Genomic DNA, 21,444 nt, shown 5'->3' with positions numbered 1-21,444 from the left:
TATTTCTTATTATTTAATGAATACCAACAAAACAAGACAAAATCTTATACAATAGTTATAGTGCAGGTTTATAAGAACAGTAAATAGAATGTCTGCTGGTATTTAGTATCGCTATATATAAGTTAACCAATTGGATGTGCATTTAACTTACTTACCAATTGGATGTGCATTTAACTTATATACTTTTAAATTACAAGATAACATATAAAATACTACTATTTAAAATGTTAAGGGTAATTTTAAATGTTCACCATCTGAGTACAGCAGAAAATGTTTGCTGTTTTAGAAAAAAATTGCTGTTTTCCCATTTGGGAGATTTTCTGTTATTTCAGCAAACCAGGTTGTTTTTTATTCACAATTTTCTTTGAATGTAGCTCGAACCGCATCATAGAGAAGTTTTATCAAAACAGATGTCTGCATTGCACTGCAGACGGCATTTCTTACAACAATCATTTCTGAATTTTTCTATGTTTTAGAAAAAAAAATTGCTGTTTTCCCATTTGGGAGATTTTCTGTTATTTCAGCAAACCAGGTTGTTTTTTACTCACAATTTTCTTTGAATGTAGCTCGAACCGCATCATAGAGAAGTTTTATCAAAACAGATGTTTGCATTGCACTGCAGACGGCATTTCTTACAACAATCATTTCTGAATTTTTCTATGTTTTAGAAAAAAAAATTGCTGTTTTCCCATTTGGGAGATTTTCTGTTATTTCAGCAAACCAGGTTGTTTTTTACTCACAATTTTCTTTGAATGTAGCTCGAACCGCATCATAGAGAAGTTTTATCAAAACAGATGTCTGCATTGAACTGCAGACGGCATTTCTTACATCAATCATATCAGAATTTTTCTATGTTATCGATACTAATTTCACTAAATTGTCTTATTTTTGTTTTTAGACAAACATCCGGGTCCTAGTACGGGACGGCCAGGTATCGACTACCCAAACTATTCAGAAATACCGCAAACTTCGTTCGATTGCTCGGAACAACGCTATAAAGGTTTTTTCGGCGACCCAGAGACAAATTGTCAAGTTTGGCATTATTGTGACCTCAATGGAGGTAAAGCTTCATTTTTATGTCCCAATGGCACTATTTTCAGTCAGGTAAGAAACGGATAATAAATCAAAACGAAAATGTTGAAAACTATCACTCGAAAAAAATTTATAAATATAAACTGCAAAAACGTTGCCGAAAACAGCAGAAATTTTTTGCTGTTTTCAGTTTATGCTAAAAAGTTGGTTGTAGCCTAAATACGAGGCCTGCTATATAAGTTTCTGGCCTATGTCGCACTAAGTGTCGCCAGGTCCAATCTAACAGTTACATTGGAAAGTTTGTCATTTACAGATAAGAACTCAGAACATTTTGACGTACGACCATCGTTTGTGTTTTTTAGACTAGGTTAGGTTTAGTCTAACTGCCACTTAGACTCACATAGACGTTTTCGTCCATTGTGATACCACATACCACATGTTCACATCCGCTAAATCAGACAAGTTCTCAAAGAAATGAGAACCTAAAGGGGAACTCTTTCTGACTGCTAGTGCGGGATACACACACAGCAGATGTTCTATAGTCTCTTCTTCTTCGACGTTCTTACAGCTTCGGCAAATGTCATTACTGGCAATCTTAAGTCTGTTAGCATGTTTTCCGATCAGACAATAACCTGCAATGGCGGACACAATGACTGAGATGTGTTGTGTTGTTTACAGTGACTTGAAAAAAAAATAATTTTACAAAAAATAGAATTTACTCGTGAACATTTTCGTGTGATCATTTTTCACAAACTTCGACGTGAGTTATTACAAAAGCGAATTTATGAACTTCGATCTTTGTATGACGATAAAACACCATCCTATAGAATTTGCTCAAAGTCGAATTTTGTGAAGGTCGTCCTAAAACGGCAATTTTACCAGAGAACATTGATCGTCATCTGACATACCATGAGATAGAGGTATCCTTGAGCATTTCTTGCACCAGCATACATTCGATATTGACACCTTGCTGGAAAAGTTTTGTTCTCGTTGGATTCCGCCGGTATTTGTACTTCAAAATCGTCACAGGTTGCGAATCGTGGGTCTATGCGTATGAGCCCTAAACAAAACAATTCTGGCAATCGCAGCCCCATTGAGTCAAGTATTGTTAAAAAACTGTATACCACATCTTATCTTCTCATTTTGGGGATACATGGCGTACAATTTGTATACTTTTCTACATTTTGAATAATTTCTAACGATTGCAAATAACTCCAGACAATACATCTACTGACTGTTCGTAGTCAATTTTTCTGCTATCTTTACAATAGTTCTGCTGTTCTAGCAAAACTTTTGCAGTTTAAAAACCGAATAGTCTGTTGGTTATTAAAATCATATCAAACCAAGAACCAATGAAAATTGAAATCTGCTAACAATTTTTCCATTTTTTTTACATATTTAAGCGATTATTCTAACCACAAAAAAAGAACATTCATTGCTGAAACAGCTGTCCATTTTTCCATTTTCACAAAAACTTTCATCCAGTGTACTCTCAATGTATATTAATTCATAGCACAAGCTTCAAATCCCCTTCCTAATGCTGGCGACATTTGTGAGGTACAATGCCATGCAAGAACTTCTTCCATGGTACTGTTCGAAGTTGTCTACAAACACTAGGTCCCTTATCATGCTTAAACTTCAATCGGATAGAACTCATTGAAATGTGACCTGTTGCTTAGTGGAATGTTCATTGGCAAATTTGCAAATTTAGCATGGTTCTTTTTATCCCAATAAGCCAAAAAAGAAATATTATATCGATCGGTGAAGGATAATCATTGGCGACAGGTCGATCAGTTAGATGGGAGAAAAAATAGTGAAGATAAGTCTGTTATTTGTGATCGGATAAAAATATTATCTTTCGAAGCTTTTAGTGAATTACCATGCTACGAAAATAGTATAAAACCCAACCTAACCTATCGCTTAACTAACAGAATAACAGTATAAATGCCTTTATCTGAATCCAATATTATCTCTATTGGTCTTTGAATTCGCTCGGTGGGTTTAGTGTAATTTAAATTCTTAAAAGACTTTATTTTAGCTCGATATTCCCGTGGGATTATGGGAGTGGGAAGGCGCCCAGGGTGGTGGTTGATGGGTTAAAGGGGTGTTGTGGACCCTCCTCTTTGGGGGGTGTTGTTGGGGAGGGGCGGCCCCGCAAACACTTGGTCCGACATTTGAATTTCAGATTCGTATTCTACACTTAAATACCTTTTAGTTGCGCCTCATACTGATCATGGCAATGGTCAGTAAAAAAGTCCTGTTTTTGGGTGTTTTGGGGAAGGGATGGACATCCAGAAACTTGGTACCACATTTGAATATCAGATTCGTTTTCTACTCGCAAATACCTTTCATTTGCATACCATATTGTCATGGTCAGTAAATATGTCCGAATCAGGGGTGCTTTGTGTGTTGGGGTGGTCCCCGTAACACATGGTCCGCCAATTCAGATTCGTTTTCTACTCGCAAATACCTTTCATTTGCATACCATATTGTCATGGTCAGTAAATATGTCCGAATCAGGGGTGCTTTATGTGTTGGGGTGGTCCCCGTAACACATGGTCCGCCAATTGGATGTCAGATACGTATTCTTATCTTAAATACCTTTCATTTGAGTCCCATATTGTCGTGATTGCTCAATATATATATATGTTAAGTTTTGTGGATGGGCGGCCCCCCTATGTACCCCATCCGAAATTAGCTACCAAATTGTGTTTAGGATACTATAAGGGAGCACACAAAACTTCGCTAAAATCGCCCCACCCATCTCCGAGATCTGTCATTTCTGATATCAAAAAATAAAGCACCCACGAGTCCATAATGCACCATCTGTAAAATTTTCAAGAAAATCGGTCCAGCCGTTTTTGAGTCTATACGGAACATACATACAAACAAACAAACACAAATTCATTTTTATATATAAGCTAACTGAGGTATTACCCAGACGATGTGCAAAATTTAAAGGTTCTAAAAGGCCCGGAGCCTATTTGTGGACCTTCATAGTTGCCCAAGAAATTCCATTTGGATATATTTTTTTTTTTAATTCTCGCATAGGCTGGTCACTCAATTTGTAGTTTGTGAAAGCTTTTCTCAACCGACAAAATTTGCCGCATTATATGCCAATTTTAATTTAATTGGGTAACATTTTTAAAAAAATAAGGAAAAATTTTAAGTTTTTAATAAATCGTCGGCCTAATGCTATCTTGTTCCATGCGCCATTTTCGATTTTTCTTTATTAGAAACACTGTTTAGTGTTTTAAGGTATGAACAGAATGTTTAATAAATTTTCTGGGATATTGATGTATAGGTTTGTTCCATATACACTTAAAAAAAATGGTGACTTTTGTTCCATATCCAAAATTTCTGCACGCGGGACAAGATTACATATAATTTTAACAAACCAAATTGATAGTGATATCATGTTCCACGTGCTCAGTTTATACTCAATTTTTTTAGAAATATAACTTTAAGCAATAATAAAACGACATTTTATTAGAATGGATTGTGCCAGGGCGCTTAAGACTCGAAAGTCTTAATTTGAGACGTATCATGAAAACAAAGGGAAAATAACATGGTTTTGGTTCTGGTGATTCTGGAAAGAAGTCCCACAGAATAAATGTTATTAGATTTATTGAATGGGAAATGGTACACATAAATGCATTTCATCATGCATTTATGTGTACCACGTAAGTTATGTATTATGACATATGTATGCGTATATGCATACAGATTCATTATTACAACTTCGGCATTGTAGAGAGTTACTTAAACGGAACCATTCCTCAGCCCAATACGTTTTCTTATCGCTAATCGCAGAAGGCAGTATTTTAGGATTCAGACATCATGGTTGAAAAGTCTTCTAACCAAAGACGAAACGCTATAGTGGTTGGTGTGTGTTGCTATCTTTGGCTTTCCTTTTCCATTTGAATCTCCGATCATTGAGCTCGTCTCGAAAGAGAAATAAACAAAAATTGTAAATTTTAATGATCTCACCCTAACAGGCAAAAAATATGAAAAAAGGAAAAATTCGGCAGAACCCGGCCAGGATTCGGACCTGGGCACACGAAGCAACAGTGAGAGCCATTGCCGTTGTCTTAGCGTTCGAAGCCATAAATACAACTTTCAACAGATGAACAAAATCATGTGTAGTACGGAAGGGTAATTTGTCACGGAAAGAATGTCTGTCATTACACAAAAATACATGCATTGGGAAAAGTACAGCTAATAATCAGTGTTGTAGAGCTTGGTTAATGTGGTAATTGTTTCATAGATCCGTTTTGGTTATCAATACGATTCAAATACAACATACCAACGCACGGCCCTTGAAGCCATCACACCTAATATGGTTGAAAAGTCTTCTAACCAAAGACGAAATGCGTCCCATAGTGGTTGGTGTGTGTTGCTATCTTTGGCTTTCCTTTTCCATTTGCATCTCCCATCATAGAGCTCGTCTCGAAAGAGAAACAAACAAAAATTAAAATCATGGTTTTTTTAAATAGCAATATTTACAATGGAGGTGAACACATCTCTAATGTAGAAAATTATATTAATTCAATGCTATATTGGTTCACATTTTGTTCCACGTAATACAAAATTCTAAAAGTGGGAAAAAATGTGAATATGGGACAAAACAGCAATTATCAATTTTTCAAAAAACAAGCATGCTTTCGGCGCAGTTTTGAGCAATTGGGGTATAACTTGAACAAGATAGCATTAAGCCGATAAAATTTTACCCATCATAATAAAAGATTCGTTATTTCGAGTTCAACGTTGCGTAAAATCAATGGGTAAAAATGAGTACAAAATAGTTCATTACATTTCAAAAAATTTAAAGAGTATTTAATTAATAATTTAGACGAAGCACAAGTTTTAATTAAAAATTTTGTCAAGAAAATTACTTTGTTTGAACGTTTTCAAGGAAATTATAACTTGTTAGACTTACTGTAATTATAAGCTTCCTAATTAAATGCAAATGTGCTTTAAATTGCCTTTAGGATTAACGCAAGCAACTCTTGATTAAAAACCTTAACTGCCTATACATTTAATTTTATTTCTGCCGTTCATTCGTGGTTTACTCGAAAAATCGAATTGAACACTAAATGCGTTTGAATCAGGAAATGGAGCGAATGAACTTTTTGCTTTATAATTGGGGACCATCAACTTCAATTTTTGTCATGCATGCGAAGGAAAATGACAAAAACGCTCACTGGTATTGTTTTATATAATATATTTTACTTATCCTGTAAAATATAATATTATTTGAATGCCATTTCGGTGGGTTTCATGGCGCAGATTTGCGAGTTTCTAGGTTAGTGGTTAATAAATTAAGAAGTGAACAAGTAAGGTAGGGCAAAAGTAGGGTAGTGTAACCTAGGTAATGCGTAAACACATACGGAATGTGTGAATTTGGTAATCATTATATCAACGCTATATTTAAATCTGAACCGATTTTTATGTACTTAGATAGGTGTGCAAAAGAATACGTATGAAATTTCGTCCAAATCTGTGCAAAATTTTGGTTGCCAAGACAAATGTTTCATATTTTGCTTATTGGAATCAAATAAAAAAATGCAGAGTAGACGAAATGGATGGTTTCAACTCCCAAAACGCCTTGTACAACCGAGCAGATAAAGAAAATGGAGGAAGTTGTGAACCACAACTTTGCACCGCCGTAACCGAAACGAATGACACCAGTTTTGAGATAAAGCAAAGAATAATACTGGCAAACAGATGTTACTTTGGATTAAGTAAGCAGTTTAGAGAAACAAGGCCACCACTCGACAGACGAAGATTAAACTATACAAGACACAAATACTACCATTGTTGTTATATGGTTCTGAGGCATGGGTACTTGTGAAAGCAGATAAGGCAGTGCTTAGAGTATTTGAGATAAAGATTCTTCGTAAAATATATGGAACAGTTTGCGTTAATGGAGAATATATGCGACGTATAAACCACGAGCTGTATGACGACGATAACATAGTTACACGCATCAAAATAAATACGGTAAATAGAAGTTTTTCTTAGGTAAGGTAAGCTTGAAAAGAGGATGCGGATATTATTCCGCCCCATGCAACTATAAATATCCACCTAAACCAGTAAACGGCCTGTCGTGCGCTCTAAATACTTAAAGCAGAAAAGTAACTTCGAAAAAGAAAATCTAAGTTAGGAATTCCGTGCTACTACCGTGTTTTTGCGCGAATATTATTTGTTTTCTTTTAGTTAGTTTGTATGCTATATACATGCATTACACCTGGCTCTGAAATTTCAGGACTGCTATAATTTTTAAAAAAATCCAATAGAACACAGTATGCCTCTATTGCTTGAGGTAATGGTGGGTTTCTGGGTCTTTTGAGTTTCCTCGTATTCTTTGCTTTGGCATGCCTTATGTATTATGACATCCCACACAATAGCACAATATCATAGCACTCCATCTACTTGGACAGGTCATTAATTGAACATCAAGGCATAATTTCAATGTTTGATTGTAAAACTTTATTTTACTTACTTACTTTAATTGGCTACGACAGAACATTTGTCCCTTTAACCGAACGCAAAATAGCGTTCCAAGCGCCTCGATCTTCTGTCATCTTTATAAAATCCCTAACACCAAGTTTTGAGATGTCTCCCACTGCTGCGGAGGATATAGACATAATGGTAAAGCGGATCACGAAGGCCCTGAATAACTCGCTTGTGTCAGCATGTCCTAGTGCCAAGCCAAGGGGCAAACAGCGACCGCCATAGTAGACCTCAGACCTAGTTGGTCTAAGGGAAGACTGCAGAAAACTCTTCAACAGAGCAAAAGCCACAAGAGCACCACACGATTGGGACTGAGCTGAGAAAGGCTCAGAAAAAATCCTGGGTGGAATTCTGCAGCTCCGTGTAGGATAAGGCCTCTAGACTAAGGAAGATTCTGTCCTCAAGACCTATTACGGTGGGGTATATCCAGAACTCAGAGAATGTATGGACAATGTCTAGTGCGAAAACACTAGAACTACTCGTTGATACACATTTCACGAGAAATTCTCCGACGAAATTCTCCGAAATTGTAGCTGGTATGCATTCGTCGGAGGTTATTAGCGAAATTTTATCTGAGCCGAAAATCCTTTGGGCGAGAAGAAGTTTCGACTCCTTTAAGTCGCCAGGCCCTGATGATATATCACCGGCTGAATTACAAGCTGTATCTGATAGACTGGTACATTCGCTAAGCGAGATATACTCTGTTTGTATCAGCATGTCATATATACCTGTGGGATGAAGGGACAAAAAGGTCATTTTAATTACGACAGCAGGAAAATCTTACTACACGAAGGCGAAAGATTTTCGTCATATTAGTCTGTCATCCTTTATGTTGAAGACTCTTGAGAGGTTGATAGAATTATATCTTAGGGCATCCATCCCTGGAGATAGGGCACCCTTCCCTGGAGAAAAGGCAAATCCACTGAAACAACCCTTCACGACCTTGTCGGCTACATAGAGGGTTCTCTCGGCGTCAAGAAGTATACAATGGTAGCATTTCCTGACATTAAGGGTGCTTTCAATAGTTTTAAACCGACGTCAGTCATGAAGGAGTTGGGAGTTTCTATGCATTAACTCTACCGTAAGAAAGTTTATTAATAACTTACTTACTAGAAGATGCATTACGGCAGGCTTGGGATCTGTGGATCTAAAAAGATGGGTCAGCAGAAGACCACCTCTAGGAAGTGTACTGTCTCCTCTACTTTGGAATATAGCAGCAGGAGATACGACAGTGGAGGAGAGAATGTTCCATTTACAGAAAGTCCAAAAAACCTGGATGTTTTGTTTCTTTCTCTTTGGTTATGTGGCGGCTATGGACACTGTGTTATCCTTGATTTAATACCCGATGTTCCAGGCAGTGTGGATTACACACTAACTGTGCCGCTTTTTAATAAAAAGTACTGTACCACTCTATCTGATAGAACCGATAGAGACGACGATTTCCCTGGTAACAGAAGTTACATAGAATTTTATACGAATTGTTCCAAACTAAACGACCAGGTGGGCTTTGGGGTGTACTCTAAAGATCTAGAACTGATCATATCGAAATGGTAACCCGACCACTGCAGTGTGGATCAAGCGGAGATCCTTGCAGTTAAGGAAGTGGTGGAATGGCTAAGATATAATGTTATAACGGCGATTGGCATAAATATCTTCTCAGACAGTCAGGTAGCCATTAAATCTCTGGAGAACGTATTTCTGAACAGAATGCTGAACAGTTCAAAATTCACCTGTTTTGGGAGATATCCCAGGCCATTAGAATATTCTCGCTGTTTAAAACATTGTGTTAAAATTTTTTTTTTTAGAAAATATTGAAAATCTTCGGTTATGATATGTATATTTTACTTTTGTAATGGTTAAATCTATGACGTAGAACGCCTGGGTTCGAATCCTGGCGAGACCATCAGAAAAAATTTTCAGCGGTGATTTTCCCCTCCTAATGTTGGCAACATTTGTGAGGTACTATGCCATGTAAAATTTCTCTCCAAAGAGGTGTCGCACTGCGGCACGCCGTTCGGACTCGGCTATAAAAAGGAGGCCCCTTAACATTGAACTTAAACTTGAATTGGACTTCGCTCATTGATATGTAAGAATTTTGCGCCTGTTCCTTAGTGGAATATACATTCGACATCTTTTTCCACATCGGTCCAGATTTGGATAATGCTGCTATATATACCGATCTGTCGATTTTTAGGCCCACAAGAGGTGCATTTATTGTCCGATTTCGCTGAAACTTGGGACAGTGAGTTGTGCTAAGCCCTTCGACATTCTTTTTTAATTTGGCCCAGATCGGTCCAGATTTTGATGTAGACCGATCTCTCGATTTAAAGTATTGGCCCCATTAAATGCGCATTTATTATCCCATTTCTCTGAAATTTGAACCAGTGACTTATGTTAGGCTTTTCGACCGTATTCGTATCCTGTATGGTTCAGATCGGTCTATATTTGGGTATAGCTGCCAAAAAGACCAATATTTTGCTCTACAAAATTGTACAGTGACTTATATTTATTAGACCACTCACTATTCGTGCAGAATTTGGTCGAAATCGGACTGTATTTGGATATAGCTGCTATGGGTGCATAAATAATTCATCTTTCACTGGATTATGACGAAAGGTGGTTTACATATAAACCCGAACTATGAGCGAGAAATTTGAAAATGTTTCAAAACAATAAAGTCTGAGAAAAACTGCAAGTCAAAATCTGGTAGCTGAATTTTCACCGTAGACATATTGTCTAGTGGACATTTTTGCTTTGTACAATCCCAAGAATAAGAAACCGCGAAGCCCCCTTAGGATGTTCAAATCGTCCCACCCTAGTATAAATGTCTATATATTTTTTTATATTATTGGGTTGCCCAAAAATTAATTGCTGATTTTTCATATAGTCGGCGTTGGCAAATTTTAAGCATTAATCGAATTGGATCGTCATGTAACTGAGCGTGAGATAGGAGAGAAGTTAAATATACCAAAATCAACCCTTCATCATCACATAAAAAGTCTTGGACTGGTGAAAAAACTTGATATTTGGGTACCACATGTATTGAAAGAAATTTATTTAACAAACTGAATCAACGCTTGTGATATGCACCTTAAACGCAATGAATTCGATCCGTTTTTAAAACGAATCATAACTGGAGATGAAAATGGATTGTTTACAACAACGTTAGTCGAAAACGATCATGGTCCAAGCATGGTGAACCAGCTCAAACCACTTCAAAGGCTGATATCCACCAAAAGAAGGTTATGCTGTCTGTTTGGTGGGATTGGAAGGGTGTGATATATTTTGAGCTGCTTCCAAGGAACCAAACGATTAATTCGGATGTTTACTGTAAACAATTGGACAAATTGAATACAGCCATCAAGGAGAAGCGACCAGAATTGGTCAATCGTAAAGGTGTCATATTCCACCAGGACAACGCTAGACCGCACACATCTTTGGTCACTCGCCAAAAACTGAGTGAGCTTGGCTGGGAACTTTTGATGCATCCACCATTTATTTCGATCTTTGCAGAACTCCTTAAATGGTAAAACTTTCGGCAATGATGGGGCTATAAAATCGCACTTGGTTCAATTTTTTGCAGATAAAGGCCAGAAGTTCTTTGAGCGTGGAATACTAAATTTGCCAGGAAGATGGCAAAAGGTTATCGAACAAAATGGCAATTATATATTTGATTAAAGTTCATTCTAAGTTTTATTAAAAATGCATTTTCTTTCTTTAAAAAAATCCGCAATTACTTTTTAGGCAACCCAATATAAGAAATTAAATATTGGGTTGCCCAAAAAGTAGTTCCGGATTTTTTAAAAGAAAGTAAATGCATTTTTAATAAAACTTGGAATGAACTTTAATCAAATATACTTTTTTTAAACTTTTTTTCTAAAGCAAGCTAAAAGTAACAGCTGATAACTAACAGAAGAAAGAATGCAATTACGGAGTCACAAGCTGTAAAAAAAATTGTCAACGCCGACTATATGAAAAATCCACAATTACTTTTTGGGCAACCCAATAGTTTTCGATTGTCTCAATAAAGATAAATAGGCGCTGAAGTTTTATAATATGTGTAAAAAAAAATATTAAACAAAAGAGGCGCACGCAGGGATTGTTTTTTTTATAGATTTCGTTCATTTGGTACTTTGATACTTTTGGTACTTTGAATTCGATACTTTTGGTACTTTAATTTGATTTGGTTTGATTTAATTGAGGTAGAGCACAGACTCACTCTCAATAATAATAGACAACCCATCGCTCCTAATGAAAAATGGCCGTTTCGAACAACGATTAGAAATCGGACGTTTTATTTTGTTTCATTCTTTAGAGTCACCTAAGAGAGGAGAAAAAGTTGGAGGTAAATAAAAACTGAGGACAAGAAAATAAAAAAATGTTTTGTAAAACTAATTTAAAGTTTAAATAATGCTCACAATCGATTGAAAACATGGTAAATAACATTCACTGTTCATACACAGTTATCTCGAAATTGTATCTTCTCTTTATTTTCGTCGCGCACTTGGTGCCTCTTTAAAGAGTCGCATGGTTTATCTATCTATGTTCAACATCAGTGAGGTGGTAGGGGAAGAAAATGTTACAAATTTTACGAATCAAAGGTTTTCTTTGAAAGGGGTAACTAAGCGCATTAGGGAGTATACTAGTATTCGTATATTTTAGTAACAATGTAACGCCTGTTCAAATGGAATTGCAAAATAAAAATTGTACAAAAACTAATATATTTCTTGGATTATAAGAACTCTACAATCACCAAATTACATATATAACCTTTATTTGCAGATTGCTTTGACTTGCGACTGGTGGTTTAATGTTAAATGTGCTACAACTGCGCAATTGTATGTCTTAAACGAACGACTATATAAATACATTTTACCTTTCACGCCAAAGTTTCCAGAAGACTACAGCGGACCATTGGTGGATAAGTGAGTGTTATTAATAATTACATACTAAGCACTATTAAGTTAATTTCATGGCTTACTCTTTTGCAAAACTCTTTTTTTTGCAGATACCTGGCCATGAAATTCCATGAGATGGAAGAAAAAATGCGTCTCGAACGAAAACAAGCGTTAGAAAATCAACAAGAAAATGAACAAAACCATGAACTGCCATTAGAAGACACCAAAGAAGAAACGCGTTTAGAAGATACGACAAAATCAACTATGCCCATTCAAAAACCAGTTGAGTCATCAATGCAGAAACACGATTCGATTAACTCACAAGTTAGTGAACAAAGTTCGGAGCGTAATTTACTCATCGATGACGAGGTAGATGATATTTCACATCGTGGATCGATGGATACGTTCGAGGTTACCACATTAGAAACGGACACGACAAAGGACTTGCCGTTTAGCCTAAAACCAATTATTGTTTCCTCGACCGCGGGACCTGCTGGTTGCGACGAAGAGGAACAACAGCAACATCAACAACATGATGACGCCAAACGTCGCACCGACCAGGAACTAGAAACTAACAAAACAGAGGCGAACAACAAACCTCAAAAGGAAATAATAGCAAAAATATTCGAAAAACATATATCACCTTCCATAGCAAATACAAAAACGGATCTAATGAAAATCACCGTAGAAAAGGTTGACGTAATTGAAATTAAACCTGATGGTAATACTGACCATTTAATACGGAAAATGATTCAAAATAATGACAACAAATAGTAACCACATCAATTATACTTATTTATTTGTAGAATACTAAAACTAAAACTACCCAGTACTTACTAAAATTTTCCGAGTACTTCTTCCAACGACCAATACCATGTAATTCGAGTACATTTTTCTTCGACTATTTTTATACATAGAACCATAATCCCGTTGATTTCCAGTAAAAATATGCAGGAGAGTAAGAACCTTTAGTCTTGTTTGTTATTTATTTTCATAGAATAAAATAAAACTGTTATTTTTCATGAAAATATTTTCGAGGCAGCTAATTTTTATTAGAAAACATTTTTAGTACTCGAGAAAATTGAGAAAACGAATCATTTTGTTAAAAGAAAAATACTTCGGTTAAATGCTTGGTTTGGATTTTTATATTCTTGGTGATAAGGATTAACAAACAATGCAAAATTGGAAAGAATTCATCAGAAGTGTCAAATGTGAAAAAGTTCACTTACGGATACCTCGCGAAGGCAGTTACCAATACGTCGCTGGAAATGACTTAAATAAGCAAATTAATTCAAATCCGTTGGAAATGGCGCCATGTAGAGGCTCAAGAAGTAAAATTGGGAGATCGTTTCAGACCATATTCAGGATAACCGTCATATGCCGCTAAAGATCATAAGAGAAATCATCGTGCAAAATTTCGCTCAAATCGCATAAGAATTACGCCCTCTAGAGGCTCAAGAAATATTTCGGCTGGTTTATAAGGGAGTTATATCAGGTCTTGGACCATACTTGGCATGTCTATTAGAGATCATGGAAAAAGGAATAGTGCAAAATTTCAGCTCAATCGGATAAAAATTGCGCTTTCTGGATGCTCATGATTTATAATCGCGAGCTATATCTAAACATGGACCGATTTGGTTCATTTACAATCCCAACCGACCTACATTAATAAGAAGTATTTATGTAAATTTCAGGCGCCTGGCTTTACTTCTTCGAAAGTTAGCGTGCTTTCGACCGACGGGCTATTATTATTGCTTTATGGGGTCAAAGACGAATTTTTCGAGCTGCTACAAACGGACTGACAAAAGTAGTATACCCCCATTCTACACTGAAAAAAAGCTTGTCCTAAATTTAAAGATTCTAACCAAAGTTTAGCAAACTTTATTTAGAGACGATCAATTTTCCAACTTTTTGAGAAACCATTCCCTTTGGCGAAAAATATTATCCTCCATATTAAGGATTTTTTTTAAATGGTAGGATAATAAATCCTCAACTTTGCGTCTTGTTATTAGAGACAAAAATCTAAGATGAAGGGCAAAATATAATTGAAAGTAAGGAAATTAACCTTGGGACAAGACAACAGTAAACCGTAGTTAAAGACGCAACATAGCCTGGAAGGAAAATAGAAGCGTCTTTATATTTTAATGTTTTTTGATTAAGATGCTAAGTTTAGAAAATAATTTATCAAACAATAATAATTGTACAGACATCTATGAAGTAAAAAAGGAATCAATCAGCGATCAAAATTTGAAACGGATGGTCATGTCCGTCAGTAAATAGGAAACTTAATTTAAAGATAGCATCTTTATTCTAAAGTTTTGGTTCTTTCACTCGTTTTTATTGCTAAAATCCTACGAATAAGAAAAAATCCTAAATATTGGGTCAATTTATTTTCAGTGTTTAGAGGAGGGTATAAAAATGTTATTGATCGTTTCAGAGACGATTTAATGATGTCCGTATGCCTATCGGTTGTAACCACACTACAATTTTTAAATATGAAGATATCGAGCTAAAACTTGACTTAGATTATTGTTTTCTCATAGGCAGTTTGGGTTCAAAGTTGAGCTCTCTAGGAATATACACTGATATAGCTCCCTTATAGAGCGATTTCTCCATGTACAGACGTTGCTTAAATTTTGAATGATGACTCGTATTGGAACCGATCTTCCGCATAAACTTATAACGCTCATAACAAAAAATACCTATTTTTCGAATTTATCGAGTTTGCTAAAATTGTATCCAACTGACTTCTGTATACAGAATTTGACAACCATATCTATTTTTTGTATTTCTAAAAAGACATTTTTTGTTTAAAGTCAGCATCACCACTCATGTTAATTCCCTACGCCAGTTCTGATCTGAACTAGACACGCTCTTTTTAAAACTAGGCGTAATGAAAATTCCAATCAACAGTTTTCGCCAGTCGAACTCTACCTATAATACCAAATATGTTATAAATTGTTTGTCTTCGACGACCATAATACCGATTCGTAGGTGTCGACTACGTCTCGGATAACCGAAATAAGGGTGATTATTGCCTTTGTGGTTCGCAAATCAATGTAGAGAGCATCACATATAAAAATAAAAAAACACAGGAATTTGAAAAGGATTTATGTTTATAGCAAAATTTAAAATTCCATATTATTTTAATTAACTGATTTTAAAATCAGTAACCATTTCGCTTTATATCGTAATGTCTGTCTGCATTCCACCTATTTGAGCTATTCAGTTATTTGTTAATCGACAGGTACTAACAAATTAGGAATCCTCTCATTTGCTTTATCCAGACGTTTCATACTTGCATCAACTTTGAGGTATTCGCAGTTTATAACAGAACATATCGATAAATAATTAGTCATTATCATTAGTCGTGATTTTTACTCTTGATTCGAACGTGGGTGAAGTCGGCATGAAAAAAGTAGTGCACAAATAACATTTATATCGCTGAATGTAAGTGAGAGTGATTGAAATAAAACACATGTGTATATCTCTAATTATCCAAGCATATTTCTAATATACTCTTTAGTAACATTTATGAAAATATCATATTGCAAACTTTTGAAGAAACCATAGCTTGCATAGGTACCTCCAAAGTCTAAATTTTTATTTCAATTATGCACATTTAGAAACTATCTTTCAACAACTAAGGTTAGGTTATGTTTAAATGGCAGTCTGCATTCAGACTCACTTTGACATTTTCGTCCATTGTGATACCACAGGAACAAAAAAAGGAAGATGCCTTCTAGTTCCTATCGTTGGACCATCCACATGGCTTTAAAAAGTCCAAATAACTTGCCAATGTTCACATCCGCTCAATCATAAAAGCTCTCAATGAAATGAGAACCTAAAGTGGAACTCCTTCTGACTGCTTGTGCGGGACACACACACAGAAGGTGTTCTATAGTCTCTTCATCTTCGATGTCCTCACAGCTTCCGCAAAAGTCGTTGCTGGCAACCTTCAGTCTGTCAGCATGTTTTCCGATTAGACAGTAATCTGTCATGTAGGACAGTGATCTGTCATGACTGAGACGTCTGTTCTAGCTAGTGGCAGCAAAGCGATAGATATCTTCAAGTCCAGATTAGGCCACAAAGTTTTGGAATGCTCACTGTTCGCTCTTTGTGACCATCTGTCCTTCGGGGCTGGTCCTGAAAACTTAAGATTCCAGTTTCCCTGGAATGTGTAAGGTAGTTCCTAGTCTCGCAAGCTCGTCCGCTTTGTTATTCTAAACAGTAAAAATGTTTGCCACAACAGCAGTTTTGTCTGCTGAAAACGAGAAAGCAGACATTACTGCTGTTTCAGTAAACATAGGGTTGCTGTATAAGCAAACATTTCGGTCAGCTAAATCAGCCAACAAAATCTGCTGCTTTAAGTACCAAAATCTGCTGACAAAAAAATTTTGTGCTGTTTTTAATGTTACTTGTTTTGATTACTTTAGGCATTTAATTTTGGCCAGCCTACCAAGAAAATAAAAACCTAACAATTTTGGTAGGAACCTACCAAAAACGGCAACACTGCTTGTATCTCCTGGTGAAAATAACTACTTCTGACTTGCACGGATTTACACCTAGATCCCTTTCGGTAGCCCATTTCGCTGTAGCACGAAATAGTAGATTAGATGTCATTCTTATATATAAAAATCAATTTGTGTTTGTTTGACGGCTGAACCGATTTTCTTGAAATTTTCACAGATGATGCACAATGATCCCGTGGTGAAAATAGGGTACTACATTTTTTGATACCTGAAGGGGGGCGGACCCTCCCCTTACCCTATTTTCAGAAACGCCAGATCTCGGTGATGAGTGGTGCGATTTAAGTGAAATTTTGTGTGTTCTCTTAAAGTCACCTAAAAATAAAACTTTAGTATCCAAATTTCGGATTGGGTTCACTGGAGGGCAACCCCGCCCCAAAACCTACCAAAAATATATATAGACCTATCATGGCAATATGGGACTCAAATGAAAGGTATTTAAGAGTAGAAAACGTATCGGTTATCCAATTGTCGGGTTAAGTGTATGGGGGATCACCCCAAAACACCCCTAAATCGGACATATATACCGACCATGGCAATATGGGACTCAAATGAGAGGTATTTGCGAGTAGAATACGAATTTGGTATTCAAATGTGGGACCAAGTTTCTGGGGTGCACCCCTTCCGCAAAACACCCCTCAAACAGAACTTATTTACTGATCAGATTAAAATGGGGCTCAAATAAAAGGTATTTAAGTGTAGAATACGAATCTGATATTTAAATGTGGGACCAAGTGTATGGGGGGCAGCCCCTTGCAAAAAACCCCCAAAGAGGACAAATTTACTACAATAGCAATATGGAACTCAAATGAAAGGTCTTTGGGAGTAAAGCATGAATCTGATATCAATATTCGGGAAAAAGTGTCTATGGGGCCACCCCAAACCCCATAACGCCACTCATATAGGACGTATTTGCTGACAATTCCAATGTGGGACTGTAATAAGAAGTATTTTAGAGTAGAACACGAATCTGGTATATATTTTCAGGGCCAAGTCACTGAACGGCCACCCATCCCCAAAACACCCCCGAAACCGCTCATGTTTGCTGACTATGGAAATATGGGGCTCAAATGAAAGGTATTCAGGAGTAGACCACGAATCTGATATCAACATTCAGGATCAACTGCCTAGGGGACGTCCCACCCCCATAACAACGCCCAAATTGATAGGTTTTTAGGGCCCATACCCTAAACCGGACATATTTGCTGACTCTTGCAATATGAGGTTTATATGAAAGGTATTTGAAATTAGAAAACAAATTTGATATCCAATTTTGAGGTTAAAATATATGATATTTGAGAGAAGATCACGATGCTGACATATTTTCAGGGCCAAGTGCTTGGGGGACCACCCCACTTCCCAAAACACCCCTATACCGGACATATTTTCCAACCACGTCAATGTGGGGCTCAAATGAAACATCCCACAAACAACAATTATTTACTGACTATCGTAATATGGGGCTCAAGTAAAAGTATTTGAAAGTGGAATACGAATCTGCTATCCAAACGTGGGGCACCGCCCCTTTCCCAAAACACACCCCAAAGAGTTCAAATTTCGGGGCCAAATGTTTGAGGACGCCTCATCCCATAAACTCCCCTTAAACCTGTAGTAATATGGGGTTTAAATAAATGGTATTTGAGAGAAGAGCACGATGGTGATATTTTTTTCTGGGCCAAGAGTCTAAGGGACCACCCCACCCTCGGACATCAAGACAATATCGAGCTGAAATAAAGTCTTTTAATAATGGAGTATATCTAACACCCAAACGTTAATGACCCTAAACCCTGCGAGCGAATTCATAGACCAGAAAATATCATATGGGACTCAAATAAAGGTATTTATATTGTTATGCTTTTGCGATATACATATATTATTTTCATAGCATGGTATTTTACTAAAAGCTCTTTAGTTGTCCAAAATAAATATTCAAAGGATAATTTTGTTCCATATAAAGTAAAAGAAGGCACAGCGGAGCGGGCCCGCGCCAAATATCAAATCGGTTTATAACCTGATATAGCTGCCATATAAACCGATCTGGGGTCTTGACTTCTTGAGCCTCTTGCGTGCGCAATTCTTATCCGATCAGAATGAAATTTTGCACGACGTGTTTTGTTATGATACCCAACAACTGTGCCAAGTATGGTTTCTTGATCCTAGAGTTCGCAATCATTATCCGATATGCCTGAATTTTGTACGATGGATCCTCTCATGACCATCAGCAAACGTGTTTATTATGGTCTGAATCGGTCTATAGCCCGATACAGATCCCATATAAATCGTTCTCTCTATTTTACTTCGTGAGCCCCAATGGGCGCAATTTTTATACGAATTGGCTGAAATTTTACACAGGTCTCCAAAATATAATTTAATTGTGGTCCGAACCGGACCATATCTTGATATCGTTTTAATAGCAGAGCAACTCTTTTCTTATATCCTTTTTTGCCTAAGAAGAGATGCCGGGAAAAGAACTCGACAAATGCGATCCATGGTGGAGGGTATATAAGATTCGGCCCGGCCGAACTTAGCACGCTTTTACTTGTTTTTTTTTTTTAAATCGAAAATTTCCAAAATTTTTTTGGTACTGTGAAATTGGTAAATATACTTCAAACTAATTTTTGGGTGAAAGGAACTGACCCATCGCAAAAGCCATCCCTTAAATGTGCTCACTTATAGTAATCTAAAAACGAAAAGTTGGTATCCAAATTTCGGATAGGGTACCTAGGGGGCCGCCCACCCCCAAAAACTTAACAAAAATATATATTGAGCAATCACGACAATATGGGACTTAAATGAAAGGTATTTAAGATTAGATTACGTATCTGATATCCAATTGTTGGACCAAGTATTTGGAGGACCACACCAACACCCAAAGCACCCCCAAATCGGACATATTTACCGACCATGGCAATATGGTATGCAAATGAAAGGTATTTGCGAGTAGAAAACGAATCTTATATCTTTTTCCAAATAGGACTTTTTTACTGACCATGGCAATATGAGGCTTAAATAAAAGCTGTTTAAGTGTAGAATACGAATCTGAAATCTAAATGTGGGACCAAGTGTTTGGGGGGCCGCCCCTACCCAACAACACCACCCAAAGAGGACAAATTGACGACCGTAGCAATATGGCTCTCAAATGAAAGATCTTTGGGAGTAAAGCACGAATCTGATATCAATATTCGGGAAAGTGTCTATGCGGCCACTCCACCCCCATAACACCATCCAAATAGGACGCATTTGAAAGTAGAACAGGAATCTGATATACATTTTCAGGACCCAGTCACTCAATGGCCGCTCATCCCCCAAAACACCCCCAAACCAAATGAAAGGTAATCGAAAGAACACCACGAATCTGATATCAACATTCGGGATCAACTGTCTAGGGGACGTCCCACCCCCAAAATACCCTCAAAATATAACGCATTTGTTCACCAGAGCACGAAACTCGTACCCACTTTTGGGAGTCCACACTGAGGGTCCACAACACCATTTACCACTCCCAAAATCCCCAAGGGAATAAAAAATGGGAGCTAAAATAAAATCTTTTAAGAATGGAGTACATTTAACATACAAACTTAAATGACATTAAACCCACCGAGCGATGCATGGACCAATAGAGATAATGTGCCTTTATCTGAATAGGCATTTATATTGTTATTCTGTTAGTCAAGAGATATACATATACTATTTTCGTTGCATGGTATTTCACTAAAAGCTCTTTAATTATCAAAAATAAATATTCAAAAGATAAATTTGTTCCATATAAAGTAAAAGAAGGTTCATCGGAGCCGGCCCGGTTCAGCTAGTATTCGATAGTTGTTTAATCTCCAAAGTGAAGTTGAGCGTAAGGCCATGAGACTTATGTTACGCAGAAAGATTTAAATATTGAAAAGTTACTGAAAAGAAATTGCCTACACTCAACCAAATTTGTCATTCAAAACAGCAAAAACGTTTGCTTAAACAGCAGTTTTGTCTGCTGAAAATGGAAAAGCAATCAAAAAATGCCGTTTAGAACAAGAATATGCTGAAAAAAAATTATATGCTTTTCTATGTTTGCTTGTCACTTGTTTTGATTATTTTGGGCATTTTTTTTAGAGTTTTTGTTAGAAGATATGTAAGTACCATATCCATACATTTCGAAAAAAATTATTGACATTTTGAAAAAAAAGATTACAATTTTACAACAAGTAAAAGCGTGCTAAGTTCGGCCGAGCCGAATCTTATAAACCCTCCACCCTGGATCGCATTTGTCAAGTTCTTTGAATGACTTTTTCAAATATATATGAGCTATGTCAAGTTATTGACCGATATGGATCGTACTTGTCATGGCTGTCATAGAAAAACACCACCTCAAACATTTCAGGCAAATCGATTAATAATTGCGCCCTCCGGATGCTCAGAAAGCCAAATTGGGAGATCGGTTTATATCGCACCTATATCAGTTTGTCAGCCGATTTAGACCAAAA

General features: G+C 36.7%; 2 protein-coding genes across 16 annotated transcripts in view; one reads left to right on the top strand and one right to left on the bottom strand.

Moving 5' to 3' along the window:
• LOC106092742 (uncharacterized) overlaps positions 1-14,179 on the top strand; it is a 338,752-nt gene extending 324,573 nt beyond the window's left edge. For all 11 annotated transcript variants that reach the window (XM_059361959.1, XM_059361952.1, XM_059361957.1 and 8 more), the window contains 3 exons: positions 899-1,104; positions 12,331-12,473; positions 12,557-14,179. In XM_059361959.1, the coding sequence (XP_059217942.1) occupies positions 899-1,104; positions 12,331-12,473; positions 12,557-13,220 (1,013 nt within the window). In that variant the 3' untranslated portion in view covers positions 13,221-14,179. The remainder of the gene's footprint in view (positions 1-898; positions 1,105-12,330; positions 12,474-12,556) is intronic.
• LOC106084621 (tudor domain-containing protein 1) overlaps positions 1-21,444 on the bottom strand; it is a 787,010-nt gene that overhangs the window by 691,400 nt on the left and 74,166 nt on the right. The gene's annotated exons all lie outside the window — the stretch shown is intronic.

Source organism: Stomoxys calcitrans, chromosome 2 (genome assembly GCF_963082655.1).
Source record: "Stomoxys calcitrans chromosome 2, idStoCalc2.1, whole genome shotgun sequence".
NCBI classification, from domain to species: domain Eukaryota; kingdom Metazoa; phylum Arthropoda; class Insecta; order Diptera; family Muscidae; genus Stomoxys; species Stomoxys calcitrans.
This window is presented reverse-complemented; position numbering and strand designations above follow the sequence as displayed.